Genomic DNA, 21,347 nt, shown 5'->3' on the forward strand with positions numbered 1-21,347 from the left:
CAAACAAATGCCATGTTTGATCATTTGGAACTCACCATCTTTCCTCTGCCACAGGATTGTAAGCGGAGAGCAATTGGCAATTTGTTCCATCATAAGTTGATAGATCATCCTTCACCGGTACTTTGAGAAGACAATTTTAGATTCTTCAGTTTCATACTAAGCTTGGAAGGTAGGAACAGACAGCTTGACCGGAGACTCCTCGAATCAATGCTCAGCTACAGAGGGAGGAAGAACCAGATATGGATTTAATTCCTAGAAGAAGAGAGGCTCTTCATGCGGATTTTGTTGCAGAGCAAGGATCTTTTCTTTTCATAATTCAACCTTTCTTGCTGTTTGTTGTATTCTCGTTTTCTTTTTCTCATATATCAACATATATTTTTCTCTTTCTTGGTTCGCTTTTGTATTGGTGTTAGTCACCGTAAACAAAGCAGAAGCACCCGTGTATAGATAGTGATGGTGAATATACTGAGTCATTACATAGATTGAGATGAAATTGGAAATCAACCAAAATATTTTTTTGATCTTTAGGTCAGAATCGTGGTGAGACCATGAACCTGGCATTCGTGCCTAAGTAGGTTTCGTGATTGATATCTTAACATGATTGTGCAGCATATTTTTCATCTCTCATGATTTTAATTTCACCGTCACAAATTTTTAATGGATACATATCAATAAAAGTAACAACATTCAGCAGGCATTCCCCTATGTTTTGACGTGGTGTTTCACCTCCTTTGGAACGTACCAATATTATCTAATTTAATATTTTTTTTAAATAAAAAACCATAAATCTTGCTTTAGATGTTGTTGAAAGAAAATTTTGTGCCCTTCTTTTGCTAAAATACAAAGAGTTCAACTACAATCAACGTTTATCTTTTGCGGAAAATTGATTGAAGTGATCTTGCATCCCACAACCTCTTCTTTATAGCTTTTCCTTTACAACTTGCATGAGATAGAGAATGCTGTTCGCATGAAAGCCGCGGAAAGAAGACCATGGAGAACAATAAAGCGACTAACTAACTGGGTGCTTGCTTGGGACGATGGAGATTCTTGATTTGTTTCTTGTGCCGACGGTAAGGCAGATTCCAAGAGTGTGTTGGTGGTATTAGTGGCACAACCTTTGGAATCCTCCCAATTTGGAGATGGTGATGCCCTGTATTCTTGCGTGCAACTTTCTCGACATGAAACAGAATAAAGTGCTTGATTAAAGGTGTGCGTAACAATGGCGGGGTACGTCCTCGTGGTCGCGTGCGTTCGATAGTTACGGCAGATGCCAAGAGTAACATGGAGCTCCACTAAAAGGAGAGGCGAGCGAACTCCGAGACTCCCACCCGACATACTACACACAAAGAAGAAGAAACGGAGGAGTGAGATCTGAACCGCACATGGCGGTGTCGTCCGATTTGAAGTTCGTACTATTGGAAATACTACCGACGCCTGAACTGATGGCGCAAGGACGGGAGCTCCGTATCCAAAATCACCTGGAGATGGTTCACGATTGCATCTGGGCCCTCAATGCGGTGATCATAGATGCTCAGATTCGAGCGTTGAAGGAGCCGGAGGTGGAGGAGTGGGTGAACGACGTCGGGATAGCCGTCGCGGACGTTGAAGACCTGCTCCGCAGCATCCTTAGCTGGCAACCGAGGGGAGCGGCGGCATCCAATCTCTTGCCGTGCTCCTTCCCCAACGTCGACGGAGTAGCATCGCGCCATGCTATTCTACTAGAGCTGGAGGAGAAGGCACGCAGGTTGAATTACCTCGTGAGGAGGGGGTCTTCGCTATGTCTTCGAAAGGAGATGATGGATTCTACATATCCACGACGAGAAGACGAAGAAGCAAAAAAAGAGTATTTCACCATCTTGAGAGAAGAGGTGGTGGGAAGAGACGAAGATGTAGAAAAAGTCATAAATAAAATCCGTTGGAAGCGGCAACAACGATCCCACAATGTGCATGATGATGATGATGATGATGATGATGATGATGGGCCTTTGTTCTTCATCCTATTCGGTAATTATATGGTGGGGAAGACGTCCGTCGCTCGCTTGGTTTACCACCATCCATGGGTCAGCAAGCACTTTGATCGTCGAGTCTGGATTGATGGGTCCAAAGTATCTTCCTTCGACGCCATGTGGGTCATCAAAGAATTTATGAGATCGATAGCTGGGGAGCCATGCGAGGACGTCTGGCTGTTTTATGATCGATTCGGTGGAAGCCACAGATACTTAATCATCCTAGATGACTTCTTTATTGGGTTGGATGAGCAGGACAAGTTCTTTCAATTGGAGTACTTTTTCCTTCTCATGGGTGAACCGGGCAGCTTAGTGATGCTCATCGGTGATTACAATCTCGATGATATATTTTTTTTACGTTCACGACATGGTTTCTTAAGACAATCTGTTAATACTATATCGGAAGACAATTGGGTAAAATTATTCATGAGACACGCACTGAGCCATCCTGATCAGGCCGGGGTAGTGGAGGAATGGATGCTAGTTTCATTCGCCCGGAGACTTCATCGTTATTTCAGTTTGTATCCTCTGTATGCCAAGATGTTGGGATTGATATTTAGATACACCGAGACGAGTCGATGGGAAGAAGAAATAGATGCTCTGTGTAGGACGGAGCAAATAGAATACAATCAGCATTTGAATTTGATGTTTCTATATTATCTTTCTCCAATATTTGCACGACAATGCCTGTATCAGTTGTTGATTCCACATGATTACATCTCTGGCCACGTTGACTTGTTGCACGTGCTCGCTGCTGAAGGCATTCCACGCAAAGAGAAGACAAAGCCTACAACATCAATAGAATTGATGAAAAGTGCCTCAGAGCGACTTAACTTGAGGGCGATGGTTGGTCGAGATTCCACAATCCCACAATAGTATTTTAGTTTGATGCTCCTAAATTATCTTTCTCTAGTATTTACACGATCATACTTGTATTCCACAGTTTGACATCCCCCCCCATCTCAACTTTTCCCGCGAAGAGATGACAAAGAGTACAATAAAATTGATAAGTAATGCCTTGGAGCGATGCTGCTTCCGGATGAGGGTTGGTCGAGATTCTACAATCTCACAACAATGCATTCATCTACACTTACTCGTGGATTCCCGTGCATCTGCATTTCCCACGACCTTATCTGCAAAAGTAAACAACAAGTTGAGAACCCTATCTTTGCATAGGGAGGAGGAGATGGTTCTTAAACAACAGCCATGCCAGATCACAGGTATCCCGGCAGCCATGTTTGCAAATCTCATACATCTACGCATCTTACATTTAGGGGCTACAAGGATCCAACGACTTCCTCACACGGTTGGTAAGTTGTTGAACTTGAGATACCTCAACCTTTCTATGAGTGAAATCCAGGTACTTCCTATATCCTTTTGTAACCTTGGAAATTTACGAGTTCTAAATCTATCTTGGTGTGAGAAGCTTTCGAAACTACCAGGACAGATCCACAATCTTAGGAGTCTACGAATCATGAAGCTAGCTTTTTGTGCAAGGCTTCATAGGCTACCCAAATCCATCACTAGTCTTGTAAATCTACAAGAGTTGGACCTTGAAGGTTGTCATGGCCTCGTGGAGTTACCTGAGGATTTTGGTAATCTGAGAAAATTGACAAACCTGAATATGATCAAGTGTGCCTCTTTGACACAAATGCCCAGTGGATTAGAGCAAATGCATAACCTCCAAAAGTTGTCTGGGTATTCGATCCGTAAAGTCGGTAGGATTGAAGATGTCATCTCAGAGTTGCAACCTCTAATAGTCCTCGAGGAACTTGATATATGGAACCTTCAAGTTGTCTCAAACCCAACGGATGCCTTGACCCCTCCAATGTTACTGCAGGACAAACTTCCAAAGCTCAAACGTTTGGCACTGCATTGGAAATGGTATAATGTGGATGATGTCGAGATAGCTTCTGATGTCATATCGCTACAAGTACTTGAGGGCCTCCAACCTAATATATATTTGAGCAAACTAGAGATAACTTCGTATGTTGGTAAAGAATTCCCGAGATGGATAAAAGAGGCGAATCTCTTTTCCTATAATTTGGAGGAGATCAGATTGGTCAACCTCCGGAGATGTGAAAGGCTACCACCACTTGGGCATCTACCTTATATTAGAATTCTTGAGATAAGCGGCATGGATTTAATCACTGTTGTGAATGAAACATTCTATACTCCTGATACTTTGACAAGTATAAGTTTAGATAAACTTATTTTCTCTGAAATGCCTCGGCTAGAAAAATGGGCAGAACCAAGAGAAGGAAATGCTGAATGGGTCATTAAAGAATTGACACTGATCCAGTGCCCAAAATTGAGGACATGGGAGACGGACGTGGGGGTGAGAAAGTTGAACATTTGGATGAACAATGAGATGCTATGGCATTGTCGATCCGTGGGTTGGCAGAGACTCATCGAGGGTATTCACGAGTTGACGATTGTTGGATGCCAAGAGCTGATGTGTTTGCCACCAGTTTTACGGTCGATACCATGGTTCTGGGAGTTGACCATTATTCGCTGCAATAAATTGATCTCTATACCAGATTGGCTCGTAGAAAAAGAATTTCTAAAATCTTTGTTTATATCTGGTTGCCCTGAGCTGTCATACATACCACCGAAACTCAAAAGACGGTCAGATCTTCGACTACAACATAGTGGTTGTCCCAAGCTACGGTTCTAATGATTTCTACTTGAAGTCAACCCCATCTGAATCTTCAGCATTATCCCCCTCTCGCTCTAATCTCTGCAGCTACAACCTGGTATGCATACTAATATTTTAGCTCTTTGCTATGCCCGCTTTATACTTGTTTATCTGATCTCTGTTTGTTGCAATATTCATACAAGTATTCCATATGATGCATGCATGCATGCAAGATGTTGTCCCATCGATGGTGTCACGCTATACATCGAGAGAGAAACAAATGAGCAATTGTTTGACATTCTGGGATAATAAACTCCTATGCAATTGATTCTGTATGGGAATGTGTATATGAAATTGTACCTATTTGATGTAATTGATATAGTTGATTAAACAACATCATCGATGTCTATTGTTGTTGTTTATAAATCATCTATTGTTATAATTGGTCTATCTATTGCTGTGGTTGTTGACTACAAGCTAAGAACATGGGTCTTAAGTGGTTGAAATCCTTTGGGCCGTTGGATCCGTAAAGACCTTAACGTAGAAAACCGCCTTCTAGAAAATAACGGGGTCTACCTTACCGATCTTGGTTTCGAGTGTTCCTTTGTGATCTCAAAGTCAAGTCCTTTTAGGATATTATGTTGTGGTTGGATAAGTACGCGGCGCATGTCAACTCACTGGAGCTTAACGAGCCTTCATCGCCTCAGCTGTGCTTTGCTCGTTTATTCATTTCAACTTCTCTTCCTTCGGAGCTGAACTAAAATGGAAAGAATAAACTATATATGGAGACCAAGTAGAAGCCGCATGGCGTACATGAATGTCCGTTCGAAGTAGTGGCCGCTCGGGTCTTCTATAGATGAAGCAACTCGAGCCGGACCTCACAGTGAATGTAATGTATGAAAATAGAAGCAAATACTACCTACAGTCGTTAGAGCTGATATGGATTAAGGTGCATTCTACATGTATGGCGATGCCGTTCTCTGCCGAGCTGAGAAGATGAAGCAGAAGGTGGTCAAGAACGGAAGAGGCTCCGCAGGATCTCGGCCTGTGCGCCGTTCACGTCCATGGTTGCCACCAGCTCCGACAGGCGGTCGCTGAGTTCGTCGACGTCCCGGTGAAGGCTCTTAATGTACTCGCACGTCTCCTTCAGTAGCGTTGCAGCTGAAGCCTGCACATCATCGAGGTCTCAGCTCACATAACACGCAGCACAAGTCGGGTGTTTGAGATACAGGAGACACACTTACTCCTTTCCTGCTACGATGGCGCGTCTCGGGAAGACCGGATTGGAGCCTAGCGATGAGCTCTCTGAGCTCCTCATCTGAGGCACTGGGCCTTCTGCTGGCCATCTACTAAAACCAGCGGATGAGGATCAAAGCCAGAAGTGTGGAAGGAGAGGGGAAAGCTTGGTGAACTTATAGGATCAAGAGATCGATCGACAGTGAGGCCATGTGGAGGCGCACATGTCCTCCTACGTGGTAGTGGAGTGCCACGTGTGAGAGCAAGCGAGGCGAGGGCTGCGGACACCTGGGAAACAGCCACGTGATGGGGGCATGGGAGGCACCCCATGACTCGTCCGCCACCACCGGTCGCCGGTCCATTAATGCAATAATGGAATGCGTGTTTCGAGGAGGCGGACGAGGAGCCTTTACATCTGTCTTAGTCCTTCCTTCTCATGACAATGGAGAGTGAAGAAGGGACGACTGTGGTCCTGAGAAGAGATCAGGCAATTGCCAAGTGAGAAGAAGCGTTTGCCAATTGATTGATTGCACAGCAGCAGCAGTTGCATGTGACGAAGAGAGACGTGTGTGTGTGTGCGCTTTGACTCCCGTGTTGCCAACTACGTCCACACAATGCACGTCCTTGTCAAATCCACACAATCACTAGCTGTTGTGTTGCATCTTTGAACTCATGCATGTGGATAACATGAAATGGATGAATGTTTGATTCATTCAACGTTTTCTTTAGGTGTTTATATCACGTATATAGTATAATGTGTTGGAAATTTTCATGAGTCAAATAAATAGAATAGTCTAAATAAATAGAATAGCCTTATATGGATAAGAAGAATAATGTTAACTTATAAATTAAAATGAATTGATGTTTGTTATGATATATGTTAATCTTACCACCGTAGATAGTGACAAGAGTGTGAAAGACTAAACGTACCACAACGAGTTATGTTCACTTGTATAAGATATAGGTCTGAATTTGAGTGGGAGAAATGTCATGCCTTCAAAGCAATCCAACATGCTTGGGCCGGAGGCATTTTTCCACCGTGCTTCGGGCATAGGCCTTCCTCGCCGTTGAGCTGCTGCCGTCGACTACTGGTCCTCCGATAATGACGTCAATCTGCCTCTTGACAGGTCCCCTGGGGCACGGAGTTGCTTCTCGGGGTTCCTTGAGGTAGCGCCCGAGATGACCTCTTTTGATTAGCTCCTCGATTTGATTTTGGAGGTCACGACAGTCTTCCATGTTATGGTCGTAGTCTCGATGGAACCTGCAATATTTAGACCGGTCCTTGTGAGTGGCCTTCAGGGGATTGGGTTAACGCAAGAGGCCCTTCTCCCTGATTTGGAGGAAGATCTCTGTACGAGATGTATTTAGAGGTAGAGGTGGGGGCCTCGAGAGTAGTTGCTCGTGTCGGTCTGGCCTCCAGCAAGGTTGCACTGGGGCTACTGAGGTCGTTCCTCAGGATTCCTCTGTCCTTAGCCTCTTCCCGTCCATGCGCTTTCCCGCCACCAAGACTTCGGCAGCTATGTACTGGTTGGTGCATTGTAGCATCTCGGGGATGGTCACCGGCAGTTTTTCAATCAGTGATAAGAAGAACCTTGAAGGTCTCAAGTCCATCAGAAATGCTTGCATGATTAAAGAAGGATGAGCATCCAGGAATCCTCGGATTTCAGTGGCAAAGCGTGCCACGAATTGAGAGAGTGACTCATTTTCGCATTGAGATAACGCTAGTAAGGTGGCCACCTGGGACGTGTGCTGGTCAGGAAGTTCTGCTCGAACTCCCTCGCGAGCTGGTCGAAAGATGAGGACGGGCGTAGCCGGCTGAACCATGCCCACGCCGGCCCCCTGAAGGTGGTCGAGAATGCCCAACACATTAGGGCATCAAAGGTGTCATAAAGGGCCATCTATGCCTGAAACATGGTGACGTGTTCCGCCGAGTCAGAGCCGCCGTCGTACGTCTCTAGTATTGGTAACCTAAAGTTGAGTGGCACAGGCTTGTCTTGTATTTCTTGAGCAAACGAGGATCTACCCGAGCTGCCCTCGCTTGTCTCGCCGTGCGACTTCTAGAACTCACGTTGGAATTTGTCAAGGCGTCAGTTGACCAGGACAACTGGACCCTGAACGAGTCATCTACCGAGTCTGATATGGTATCAAGCTCGGAGTGGGGCGGAGTGATTCGACAGGGTGTGCTTGGCTTGGATAGGCCTCTCGAGTTTACTGTTTGCTCTTGGGCTTTGCCCATCTCGAGCTGCTCCCTGCTCGGCCTTTCCTGCATCGGGTCGGTTGGGAGGGTCGTGAGTTGCACAATTTGTGGCATGAGAAGGACAATCATCTGCATCATTCCTGTCAAGGCTTGTACTTGCTTAGTCAGGTCGAGGAACGCCTCGGGCGTAATGACCAAGGTTCATGTTGTGTTCGGGGGGAGGAAACCCCAGATCGTTGAACAGGCGATCTGTCATCGTGGTCAAGATTCCCCCATCTCTGAGGACGGGGAGGAGCTGATCTTCGAGCTCGACAGAAGGGTGACCGGCTGGTGGAGAGCTCCTAGGGGTACTCCTGTGACATGGCCTTTCCTCTAGCGCCAAAAATATTGATGAACTGATGCGCCATGACTGATGAGTCAGCACGACCTGGTCCACGGGTTGATGCTAGGAGTCTTTGGTGGGTTGAGCTAGTTGTCGAGGTTGGTCACGCCCTTAGGACAGGGCGTTGGCACCGGAATATCGATTGACGTCTCTCCGTCAGGATGCTGGTAGTTGGCTCTTGGTTGCGACGCTGGTGGACGGCTCTCAGTCTGGATGCTGGTTGGCGGCTCTTGGTTGGGATGCTAGGGGATGGCTCTCTGTCTGGATGCTAGTTGGCATGCCGGGAGGAAAAAACACCTCTCTCGATCAAGATTATCTCGCCTCGGGGGTGACCGCTTTCCTGCATAGAAGGCCCCCGTCGAGTGGTTACCGACTGTGGCCCCTCGACAAGCAAGTTAGCATTAGGTCTCTATTTTTTACCTCCTCCTTGGCCAGATGCCGACCAAGGGTTTTTATACTACTATACAAGGGTCGGCTGTACATGAGTTTCGCGTGACGACCGATCCTAGGGGGAAGGAAGTACCTCAACGATGCCGCCATTCTGAGTTTTCCGAGACAGGACATACCGAGGAATGCCTCGGTATGGGTCCTGGCCGGCGCGTCAGAGAGCTCCTCCTGCTGACCTGGCGATGGTGTGATGGGGCGTCTGTGGTGACATGGCCAGTGCCCAACATATACCATATCAGGATTCACATGAAACAACCCATGTGAGGTGATCAATTAAACACAAGACAAATGTCGAGGTCGCGCTGCAATTTGAAGTCTAAATATTTTAGCAACAAGGAGGAGATACATGCCGCGTGAAACGAGAAAGTAATGCGTAATGGGTGGTAGAATTTTGTAGCCAAATCTAAAATGTAGGTTTGAGTGGGACGTCGAGAGCACGAAAACATGTAATTTACAAGTTTAGGTAGATTAAACATGTCGATAATTAGAACTGTAGGAGGTGGTAGAGAAGGAAATGGGGGAGGGTGGTGGGTAAGTAACGGCGGCGGCAGGCAGGTTGGCAGGCCAAAATGCATGTCTCCATCGGACGTGATTGTTGCATGCATGAGCTGCTCTCTCCTCGTGGCCTCCTACATGTGCTCGTGTTTCGTGGCTGCCCTAATCATAGACCGCATGCATGCACGTAGTACGACCGATGACGATGACCGAGAGAGATAGAGAGAGAGAGAGAGAGAGAGAGCATTTTACGTGAAAGGAAAAAGAAATAGATGTGATAGGATTAATTTTGATGACCTGATGAGATCGACCAGACATAATTTTTCAATATTATCGTGTGTGAAAAAGAAAAAGACGTTGAGAATTAATTATTTATATCTTATATCTCTTATTTCCTTAGATAAAAGATTTTATCGAAGAATTTTCTTTTCAAATGCATAAAATACTTGTATCACTTATCTCTTAGACTTTTGTATCTTAAATCTCTTATTTCTATCGGCGAAAGATAAAACTCCTACGATAGTCAAGATATTCTTTGTTCCTTCATCATGGACAAAATAATGTCAATGATTGACTTAAGAGCTTTAGCTTAATTCTATGAGATCAAAATGTAAAAAAAAAAAAAAGAAACATGCCTAGAGATAAGTTTTATATATTAGTGATATTATCATCATCAATTTAATGAGGGAGTGTTGCCTTGTTGATGTGGTTCACACAATTTATGCGTCATGCATAGTTTGTGCATCATGAACACCAAGTTGATTGAGCTGCATAGGTCGAATTAGATTTACCGAAAATAATGATCATAATCTCTCTAAAAACTTAGCATTTCCAAGAATCGCAAGAGTTGATAGTTGCACCGAAGAAATCTATGCATACATAGCGTTATACAACTTAGAAGAAACGTGATCTTATTCACGAATAGTTCTTATATCAATCATATCTAATGTCTAATGAGATAACCAATTCATTAGCTTTTTAAGTCTTGACCTATTGTCCAAAATAAGATAAGTTAATTGTAGTACGACTATTAACCTTCGGATGCGAGACTAAGGATATTACAACATGATTCTGATTATTCTTTTGCCTGAGATACATAAATTCATGCGTCTTAATGTAGGCACACCACAATTCCTACAAGGTGTTTTTGCTCTCATATTACATAACATGGATGAGGGGCCAACCCTAACATGATGCCGATGATGACAGGTATGGATGGCTACAAAATTAAATCGCATGACAAGCATGTAAGGTGGTCTGTCAGAGGAATTTGGACGACAAATTCCCGTATTTATAGGCAGGATTGATTGATTGATTAATTAATTGATGTGGTTGGTGTGCATATCATTTGTCCTTAATGCATATTGTGTTGGTTTCATGCTTAATAACCTCGAAATAATGTGTTTAATAAGCTACTAAACTCATATGTTTGTAGTGGCCAAATCAGACTCTTATCATCTCTGATGAATGTAGCATGAACCATTGAGAGGAAGGTCATGGAGGGGCAACCTAGCAAATTAAATGCTTGTTGCTGACCATGTGCATGATAAGAACGATCAACATCATAAGAATGGACAATGTGATTTTTCAAATATGAACATTTTAAAATAATTAAGAAAGAAAAACAAAATAATGCTTAGTGTCTATCATCACCTTGATGGAGTCGCCCTAAAAGAACTTCGACCTCCTCTAATATTAGGTTCTCATGGCTCGATGACCTTTAAGAAGTCGATTGGATCAACTCAATTTCGTAACATTGATCCATGATCAACTCAACTCAATTCTTATTATTGAATGACGCAAATGATTTATGACAATAGTATTGTTTCTAACAAATGTTATATAGAAAACTTGTACACTTATTATGAAATTTGTGATCATTTTTAGCCATGATAATTTTTTGACATTAATATTTTAGTGTTTATGTAGTTAAATCCCATATTTTGATAATAAAATAAATTATTAAGTTTATTAAATTAATGTGCTTATGAGATAAGTAACAAAGTAAATGCTTTAAGCACAAACTCAGACCGCTGAAGAATCAACTATTGAATAGGTGAGTCAAACATTATATCAAAAAATTATTATGTCAAAAAATAATTGAGTCAGAGGATTGGTTGAAATGTCGAAAATCAAACTCCAAAGTAGGCATTGTACCAGAGGGATCGGATATTGTATCGAAACATTATATGTCGTTGGAAAATTGGTATACCGATGGAATAGATGATATACCGAAAGAAAGAACAATATACCATAGTCTCAAATGAAGTACTGAAAGATCGGATGATATATTAGAAGAGCATACAATGTGTCGAAAGCTTCATATATATATATATATTTGATATGTAGCTGATTTGTTGAGGTCTTAATTGAAGTTATTTTGAGTCAATTTAAGTTAATATTAGATTGAAACAAAGCTCACTCGTTAAGAAAGCTATTAAGCTTGAAATTGGGTTGAATTGAGCTTGTTAAAAAGCCAAACTAGCAGTCTAAACTAGGCCTAAACAATGATACCACCAGGCCCAAGCAGTTGTACTGCCTAAGTCAGTTGATAAGCACTATTGCGCTTTGTCAGCATTTTCAATGATTATATCATCTATGACAATAATAGTACTACCTAGGATGGTAGTAGTACTACTCAAATTTTAAATTTTGATATGATAGTACCATTGTAGTCCAAATTTGTGATGTGAAAATTTACCGCGATAGTACCGAGCATCGTCAACGGTAGTACCACTTTGAAATTTCAAGGATTTAAATTTTTGACTCCAAAGTCATTTGAAATATATAAATATATCATTTAGGCTTGGTTAATGAAATATTCATTCATAAGCTAGTAAAGTATTATAAGCTCTCATTTTAAACATAGTTTAAGTCTCCTCCTCTTTAAGTTTAGTTAAATATCTAAATTATAAGATATGAGAGAACTCTTATAAAAAGAGAATATAAAGATTATCTCTTAAGCCTAAAAAAAAAAAACAAAAGAGTTATAACAAAGATAGTTGATCTTTATCTGTTGGAAAGAAGATCGAAAGTTAGTGTCTTCGGAAAAAGAATCTTGAGTAAATATAGGTCAAGAAGATCAAACCGCTATAAATTGATTTGCCTCTTTTATTACCTGTGACTTAATTTTATAGTCTTTACTTGTAATTTAATTTGATCATCAAGTTTTAAAATCAATTAAAAATGCTATTATACTAATTCTACCCCTCTTAGTGTCACTAAGATTTTAACATATCTAATAGCCATTAGATATTTATCAATAGTGATAATGTCTAGCATTCACACTCTAATTATGTCATCGAAAAGAATAATTTGTGTAGTATAAGCCGGATAATTATATCGACTAACTCCTCGAATAAAATTTGTTAGGATTATGAGAATATAACGCTTGTCTCACAACATCTAATGTCAAAATTTATTCTATAATGCACAATCTAAGCCTAGTACCATAAGATTGTCAAAACATAGATCCATTGTGCCAAAAATATAATCCTAGTGTCTAAATGTGTCATTATAAGTTGGAATATCGAACTTTGACCGAGACAACGAAACTTGATTCCGATTTCAAATCCGAGTATGATTTCTCCTACATGAGAAGACTACTATTAGGTTTGTCTCACAAGTAGAATTCTAGAAAAACCTTTATTTATAGTTTAGGATCTCGAATCGCTTGTGATTAGTGAAATATTCTTCCAATCATTTCTACATCGAAAAATATATTGTTTATTTTAGTTCAAGCTAACATGATATTTTCGATCACTCTATTTTGCCATGTCTCGATAGAGCATAAATATTACCCCCCCCCCAATCATTCACCAATTTAATTACTCGATCAACCTTAATCTAAAACAATTATATAGTGTCATCTAATAGTATAAATGTTTATGATCCAAGGTCTGTCGTATCAGATCATACCGCCCGGTACGGGTGGTACGTACCGGTCCGACAGGCCAGCGGTACGCGGAACGCACTGTAGCAGCACTGTAGCAGGATGTACCGCTCGGTACACTGTATCGTACTGATACCGAGCCCGGGTCAAAACGCCGGTACGGTACGATACGGCAGACCTTGTTATGATCTCTTTCAAGATACCATTTCCAATATCGAACACACACAAAGCGGCGGCGATAAGTTGAGGACGTGCTGTGATAATATTACATTCGTGGATGGTAGGGTTGTCGAGTAGCTCGTCGACGGCAGCCTTTCATCACAGCAATGGATGGAGTCAAGTTAGGGTTCATGGAGATGGAGAAGTTGGACACCGATGGTTCCATTTGATAGAAGATAAGATTTCCCTAACTATATGAAAAAATAATCCTCTATTCTGTTGAGGAAAATCATTTCTCCTCATTTGTATAAATAGGAAAGGGAACATGTTAATGTATTGAAGCATTTTCATTTCTTCAATAAAGCTTCTTTACTTCTTCAATAAAACTTCTTCTTCAATACGATTATATATGTCCATCCTCGCGTCGACTCGTCAGGATCGACGGTGGCAATACGATTATAATTTTTTTTCTTTATAACATATATATAGTAAAAGAAAAACATTATTAAGAATTTTCTCAAGTGAATAATCTTTTTTGTGCAAAAAGAAAGTTCAAAAACTTTACCGATGAAATCGAAAGCAAACAATCAAAATAATTAATTTTAGAGAAAATAAATTCTTCCAAAGATCAAACACGAGCCACCGACTAATTAGTCATATGATTTTTTTTTATGGAATATATATGATATCTTACGATCTTTCATAGCAAACATTAAGTGTAAAATATCCAAACAACATTCATAATTTTGCATGGGGAGGAGATTGTCTTTGAGGATATCGACGATCATCAAAGCCTGATTCATTGTGGAGCTCAACATAGTAGTCTAGCTGCTAACTTCTGCTTATATATAAAAGAAATCTCCTTGACATTTGAAATAATATCTTATATATGAGTAATATTTTAGCGAATCAGGTATCTAACATGTCGAGCATAGTCGTCGATAGAAGCATGAGGGGTAAATATTATTTGAAATATTTTTCTTACCACTCTAAAAGTTCTTACATCTCTTACTGATGCTTTAGACTTCTTAGCGTCTTGAAGTTCGGGACGTGCAAAACCTTTGGGAAGTAGGTTAGGTTGACTTAGACTCTGATCAACGATTTATTTTCATTCTAACGTAAGGGATATAATAATGTTGATGAAATAGTTATAGGGATTTTTAATTGAATTTAGTCCTCAAAAAAGTTTAAACTATTAGGAGAAGACATATAATATATGATTAAGGTCCATTTTAGCCCTTGTGATTTTGGTCGGACACCTCTTAAGTTTTTATGATTTACTCTTGTCTAAAATAACCCTTGTATTTTTAAAAATATAGCATATAAGATCATCCCGTCCGGTTTGAGTTAATAGACCTTAAAGTTTACTTATATAGTATACTAACTCATAATAAATTATTAATATAATAACATATATAATTTAATATTTAAAAAAAAAATAGACCTCTATTAATGACGAGAAGAGACATCGTCGTGGAAGTGAGATGTACAACAACTTCGCTGACCTATACGCCATCATCAAGACCACGAACAAGCTAGAGAAGGCATACGTCCGCGACCTCGTCTCGTCTGTCGAGTACAAGGTCGTGTGCCTCAAATTCATCGCTCAATTTTGCACCCTCCATTTTGCCCTCTATGGCACCATCCCCTCCCTTGACCACTTCATCGAAACCTACCACCTCGACGCTCCCACCAGCATCAATCATCTCCTTCTCTCTAGCGTCCTGACCACCATTGAGCATCGCGTCATCGGCTCCTCTTCGGCCATTGCCTCCGCCTCCACAACGACATCTCCTCTCGTTATTAATGGAAGTTTCGTTTACTTTTAAAACTTAAATTATATATATCATTATATTAATAATTTATTATGATTCAATATATCAGTAAAATCTAACGTCTATTAACTCACATTTAATATGAGATATATATATATATATATATTATATTTTTAAAAATAAAAAAGTTATTTTAGACACAGAATAAATCATAAAGTTTTAAGAGATCCATTATCAAAATCAAGTGGCTCTAAAATTTAACTCTAAACATATGGTGTAAATTCAATTAAAAAATAAACATTGTACAGAGTTTAGTTGTTAGAGGAGAATGAGGCCCAACATATATTAAACTCTAATGGTACGATTAGCCAGGTTGCCTATTTGACCCACACTACAAGCGTTTCCAAGCCCGCTTGCTCGCCTTTCATGGCTTTGGCTCGTATGTTACGACCCAATGCCACTCTCCGTTCTCTCCCCCACATCGCCCCTGTTCTTATTCCCCGTCTCCTCCAATGCCATCGCTCGAACACCTCGTCGCCCGACAACCTGCTCGAGCACGACTCCCCGTCTCCGCCCTCCGGGGATTGCATTCCTCTGATAAGATCCTGCTCCACAAAAGCCCACCTCCTCCAAATCCACGCCCGTCTCCTCCGCTCCGACCTCGTCCACGACCCCACCATCTCCACAGCCTTCTTGTCCCGCGCCGCGCTCGCCCCCCTGCGCGACCTGGGCTACTCGCGCCTCGTCTTCGAGCGGATCCCGCGCCCCTCTGTGTTCCACTGCAACGCGCTCCTGCGCGGATACGCCGAGAGCGGCTCCCCCGCCGAGGCCTTGCGCTTCTACAACCGCATGCGGCGACACCTCGGCGTCCGTGGCAACCCCTTCTCCGCTTCCTTTCTTCTCAAGTCGTGCACCAGCATCTGCTTCTTGTCCGGTGGCAAGCAGGTGCACGGTAGGGTCCTCCGCGATGGGCATCAGTGCGACTCCGTTCTGCTGACTTCTCTGATGGGGCTGTATGCTTCTTGCGGGGATTGCGAGGGTGCTCACCGCGTTTTCGATGAAATGCCTTTTAGAGACACCGTCACGTGGAACGTCTTAATTTCTTGCTACTCGCAGAACCGTCGGAGCAAAGATGCGCTGCACCTGTTTGACGTGATGCAGCGACCGGATCACGGATGCAAGCCGGATAATGTCACCTGCCTGCTTCTGCTTCAGGCGTGCGCGCAACTGACTGCGCTTGATTTCGGTGAGCGCGTCCACGAGTACGCCGCGCGAGAAGGTTATGACCGTGCTTTGAACCTACGGAATTCACTCATAGCGATGTACTCAAAGTGCGGAAGCTTGGACAAAGCTTACACAGTGTTTTCTGATACTTCTCAGAAGAATGTTGTCAGCTGGAGCGCCATGATTTCGGGGTTGGCCATGAACGGGTACGGGAGGGAAGCTATTGAAGCTTTTGGTGTTATGCTGAATGCTGGTGTTACTCCCGACGAGCACACCTTTACCGGCGTGCTGTCGGCTTGTAGCCATAGTGGATTGGTTGATCAGGGATTAAGGTTCTTCGATATGATGAGAGACAAGTATGGAATTGCCGCCAATGCGCGTCATTTTGGGTGCATGGTCGACCTTTTGGGTCGTGCCGGTTTGCTCGATCAGGCCTATGAGCTTATAGCGAAAGAGAAGGCTGTTGAGCTAGATTCCACTACTTGGAGGACTCTTCTTGGAGCCTGTAGGATCCATGGCCATGCTCAGCTCGGAGAACATGTAATTGGGCACCTGATCGAGTTAAAAGCACAGCAAGCTGGAGATTATGTCCTGTTGCTGAATACTTATGCATCTGCAGGCAACTGGGAGAAGGTGGCAGAAGTAAGGAAGTTGATGAAGGATAAGGGAATCCAGACAAGCCCTGGCTGCAGCACAACAGAGATAAATGGAGTGGTTCATGAGTTCACCGTCGACGATGATTCACATCCACGAAAAGCAGAGATTTACCGGATGCTTGATGAGATAAATAGCCAGTTGAAGATTGCTGGTTATGTTCCAAACGTGTCATCTGAACTGCACAGAATGGATGAGGAGGAGAAAGAGAATGCACTCTCTTGTCACAGTGAGAAGTTGGCTATTGCATTTGGTATTCTTGCAACCCCACCAGGAAGAACGATCAGGATTGCAAAGAACCTCCGAACTTGCATCGATTGCCACACTTTTGCAAAAATTTTGTCTGCGGTATACGACAGGCTGGTGATCATTAGGGATCGCAGTCGATTCCACCATTTCAGAGGAGGACGATGTTCATGTGATGATTATTGGTAGGTGGGCATCACAGTTGTTGGCCTCTCATGCTTTGAACATTACTCGTTTGCTCATCAAGCAGATGAAAGCAAGCTTGATGATTGCTCACCCCCATTACATCAAGGACTCAACAAGATATCTTGAGCTCATATTTGGGATCAGCATTGCACCTGATGCATGAGCTCTCAAAAGCAATCACCATCAACCAAGGTATTACACTGATTCTTCCAATTAAAATAACTATGATGAACACAGCAGCAAGATGCTTAATGGTTGGCAAGTTGAAATCCCATCAATGTAACTGTGGTTGTGCAAAGTTAGTAGCAGTAAGATTCGCTGCTGCTCTATTATTTTAGCACCTTTTGTATTTCATAACATGAACCTAAATAAAATTTACTTTTCTTATTCTTCACCAGCTTCCACATAAACTGGCTTGATCATCATATAATTATTATGATGTGACTATATTTTATCATCTAGGATACATATTGCCATTTGGTCCAATGCTGTATGGAGGATCATTTTATGCTTGGTTGTATATTTTAATCAATTTAATTTATTTATCCGAAAGCACGGTACTGAAAGATCTCGGAAGCGCTTTGAATGGGGTTATTGTTTCTGCCTTCAGTCAATGACTTTGGGACTTCCGGTCAAGCTGCACCCAATGCTTACAATGCAAGTTTCCTGCCATCAAACACCATTTATAACAACTCGATTTGCTAAACATGTTTAATACCCAACATCACTACTAAGCAACGTCTTCATGTACAAATCGTACTAATCTAATGACTTGTCATTTGTTCTGAGCTTGGAAATTAAACAGAGAGCGTTGCTCCTCCGTGATTATCGTGATCAAATTTCAAGTCAACTCGAACATAGATATTAGGAATGAAATATCTCAATAATCATAAAGAAGAATTAGATGATAATTTAATGATGGTTCGTTCACAAAGAAGGAAGAATTAAACGTGAAGTTGGTGCAACGGGGAGCATTGAGGAAGAAGATAAAGCGTGCAAATTCCAAGAAGAGAGAAGCTTGTGTTTGAAGTGTTTGGTTCCAATTTCTTTTGACTTGGGGTTGCAACCAAAGGTCAACAGACAAGATTGGTCCAAACCGAGGGGCCACACTTGGGAAGAAATGCCAATGGCTTGACTTCCAAACACTTCATTAAATAGGGGGCTTCCCAACCTGCAACCTCTTTGGTAGACACGGTTAGCAAATCCTGGTCATGGACTTCTGCTCACACGTCCAAACTTTTGTTCTTATGCCCATTATAATGCATGCACTGTGACCTAAGCTTGATTTCAATCTTCCCCACCACTAAAACTAAATCAATCTTCAAGGTTACTGGAACTTGGTTATCAAATTACACCTAAGATTATTCATCCAGTATACTTAACTTCATCTTGACAAAAGCCAGCTTACACTGTGTGAAAGTGGAACAGCATTACAAGCTGCAGATTTGTTTCATCAGGCCTGAAAGATCCCAAAACATGTGCTGACAAACAAAGGGTACATATCTGAAAGAGATGGGATTTTTGGATCAGGAGAGACCGAAGAGAAGAATTTGCAGTGACATTTGGGAATGAATATTAGTATCCGAAGCTTCTAACGTGTTGGAAAGAGTTAGCTCGGCGTGAATAACCCAAGAAAAAGGATAAACAATGGACTTGTCTTGAAGTTATCCTTCTCTTGGTGTGCTCAAGGATGCGTGTGACGAGTATTGTATGTGTGAAAGGAAAAGGATTGATGATCCCCTATGCTGCTAGATTTGTAGTCTTTTTGGGATGCCCATCTTATGAACTAAACAAACCTAATGAGTTCAAGGAGGGAGGAAGGCGAAGTCTTTTCGGTCAATAATGTATTCACTGCTTTGGACTCATTGTAAACAGCTGGATTGTGATTATAAGACCACTCACTGCTTAAGCCTCTCTCTCATTCGACCAGACATCTTAAGCTTTTTGATCTTGGAAAGGTTTCTTGTAGTTCAGCTTCAGATTTGCTTCTCTCGGTCTTCTTCAACTACTGTTTTCTCAGTGAAGAGTCTGTAGGGGTCATGGATGAGAGAAGTGATATGGAGAAGGGAGATGACATTATGCTGCCAGGGTTTAGGTTTCACCCCACAGATGAAGAGTTAGTAGGCTTCTACTTGAACAGGAAGATCCAGCAGAAACCTCCATCTATTGAACTTATCAGGCAGCTCGACATCTACAAATATGATCCATGGGATCTTCCAGGTAAGTTGCTTCTATTTGCCTGTGCATGTTAAGAACAGGTTCTCTTATCATCTTCCATTTACTTACCAAACTGTTCTCTCCTTCTCTTGCAACCGAGAAGAGCTGGCGACGACAACAGGAGAAAAGGAATGGTACTTCTACTGCCCGAGGGATCGAAAGTACAAGAACAGTGCAAGGCCAAACAGAGTCACAGGAGCTGGATTCTGGAAGGCCACAGGCACGGACAGGCCAATCTACTCTTCTGAAGGAAATAAGTGCATAGGTCTCAAGAAATCGCTCGTTTTCTACAGAGGCAGAGCTGCCAAAGGGATCAAAACAGAATGGATGATGCATGAGTTCAGACTACCTTCCCTTGCTCACAAAAATATTTCGATCAACGTGAGAACTACAGTTCATTTCTCATTTTTGGAGTAATTATCTTCCATTCTATTCTAACAACTGAGATATTGTTTCGCTTCATGAACAGGATTCATGGACAATATGTAGGATATTCAAGAAGCCTAACACCGTGGCACATAGAGCAGCACCGCCTCCTTCCTGGGTGTCCCCGGTGCCCGATCCCAATGGAGCAGCAGACCTGTTCTCCATCTTAAGGACTGCACATAGCACCCAGCTGAGTTCAGAGATGCTCCGTCATCCACTTGAATCCTCCTGCTACAAGCCGGAGCTTCCCAATGCACAAGTTGCACCCACCAGCTTCATGTTCTCCCCAGAACACATGCAAATACCATCCAAGTCCGCCATGGACGTCACCTCGATGCTTCTCAATGCATCACCATCGATTGTGGGTGACGTTGAGGAACCCTTGACGAGCATAGACTTCGGACAACAGCCGATGAGAAGCACGGCAAGTCTGGCAAACGGAGAAGAAGGTAAAATATGCAGTCTTGAGAACAGTCAGTGGGGCTTCAGCCTGCTGCCAACCATTTCCGGGGAGCCCAACTTGGCATGGGAGTCTCCTCCTTACCTCTGTGAGATCTCACCAAACTAATTGGCAAGCAAATGCTTCACATAGCTGGATGTAGAGAGTTTAGAGTCACATCACATTGGCAACCATTTCCTGTTGCAAAAGACTGACGTACATGTTCATGTTCAAAGCTATGATTGTTAACAGCAAAGCTAACAGAGTGAGAAGCAACATTTAGCTTAATGAAAGTTCTTTTCTTCTCAAAATTTGCTTACCTATTGTTTATATGAGATATTAGAGATACTCCCTAATAGCAATAGCAGCTCCATCTCAACTTCTAACACTAATACAGCAAAATAAACCAATACCAATTACTTATTAGCATTAATTATGTCAAGTATTAATAAGAACATGTATAGGAGGTTACTTCAAATTATGAAGCTTGGAGTCGATAAACTAAGGATAATTTGTATTAAAAATAACAAAAATATTAATCAACTTGTCTTTGTTTACAGCTTTGTAGCAATACTTAAGGAAAAATTAGATAATAACAACAAAAAAAAGAAAAATAAACAATTTAACAATAATATATAAGCTTTATATTTTTCGTGACAATAAGATTACTTGCAGAAACCAGAATAAGCTCTCATATATCTGACTCCATAAGCAACAATAATATAGGG

General features: G+C 42.0%; 4 protein-coding genes and 1 long non-coding RNA gene across 5 annotated transcripts; 4 read left to right on the top strand and 1 right to left on the bottom strand.

Annotated features, from left to right (window-relative positions):
* Positions 1-1,382: 1,382 nt before the first annotated feature.
* On the top strand, positions 1,383-4,683 carry LOC135651387 (disease resistance protein RGA2-like). The gene is made up of 3 exons (XM_065171453.1): positions 1,383-2,331; positions 3,281-3,366; positions 3,433-4,683. The coding sequence occupies exons 1-3, from the start codon at positions 1,383-1,385 to the stop codon at positions 4,681-4,683; spliced, it is 2,286 nt and encodes a 761-aa protein (XP_065027525.1).
* A 746-nt stretch (positions 4,684-5,429) lies between these two features.
* On the bottom strand, positions 5,430-6,019 carry LOC135650765 (uncharacterized). Its single transcript, XR_010501618.1, has 2 exons — positions 5,889-6,019; positions 5,430-5,812 (listed from the first exon to the last, which is right to left on the bottom strand). It is a non-coding gene; the product is annotated as an uncharacterized LOC135650765 (long non-coding RNA).
* Positions 6,020-14,936: 8,917 nt separating this feature from the next.
* On the top strand, positions 14,937-15,281 carry LOC135651388 (vacuolar protein sorting-associated protein 28 homolog 1-like). The gene has a single exon (XM_065171454.1). It carries the CDS (start codon positions 14,937-14,939, stop codon positions 15,279-15,281), a length of 345 nt encoding a protein of 114 aa, XP_065027526.1.
* Positions 15,282-15,656: 375 nt separating this feature from the next.
* LOC135650510 (pentatricopeptide repeat-containing protein At3g47530-like) lies at positions 15,657-17,926 on the top strand. The gene has a single exon (XM_065169916.1). It carries the CDS (start codon positions 15,669-15,671, stop codon positions 17,538-17,540), a length of 1,872 nt encoding a protein of 623 aa, XP_065025988.1. The 5' UTR covers positions 15,657-15,668; the 3' UTR covers positions 17,541-17,926.
* Positions 17,927-19,477: 1,551 nt separating this feature from the next.
* On the top strand, positions 19,478-20,891 carry LOC135650907 (protein FEZ-like). Its single transcript, XM_065170588.1, has 3 exons — positions 19,478-19,757; positions 19,858-20,135; positions 20,224-20,891. The coding sequence occupies exons 1-3, from the start codon at positions 19,577-19,579 to the stop codon at positions 20,746-20,748; spliced, it is 984 nt and encodes a 327-aa protein (XP_065026660.1). The 5' UTR covers positions 19,478-19,576; the 3' UTR covers positions 20,749-20,891.
* Positions 20,892-21,347: the final 456 nt, after the last annotated feature.

The sequence above is a fragment of the Musa acuminata genome, chromosome BXJ3-10, assembly GCF_036884655.1.
Source record: "Musa acuminata AAA Group cultivar baxijiao chromosome BXJ3-10, Cavendish_Baxijiao_AAA, whole genome shotgun sequence".
NCBI lineage: Eukaryota > Viridiplantae > Streptophyta > Magnoliopsida > Zingiberales > Musaceae > Musa > Musa acuminata.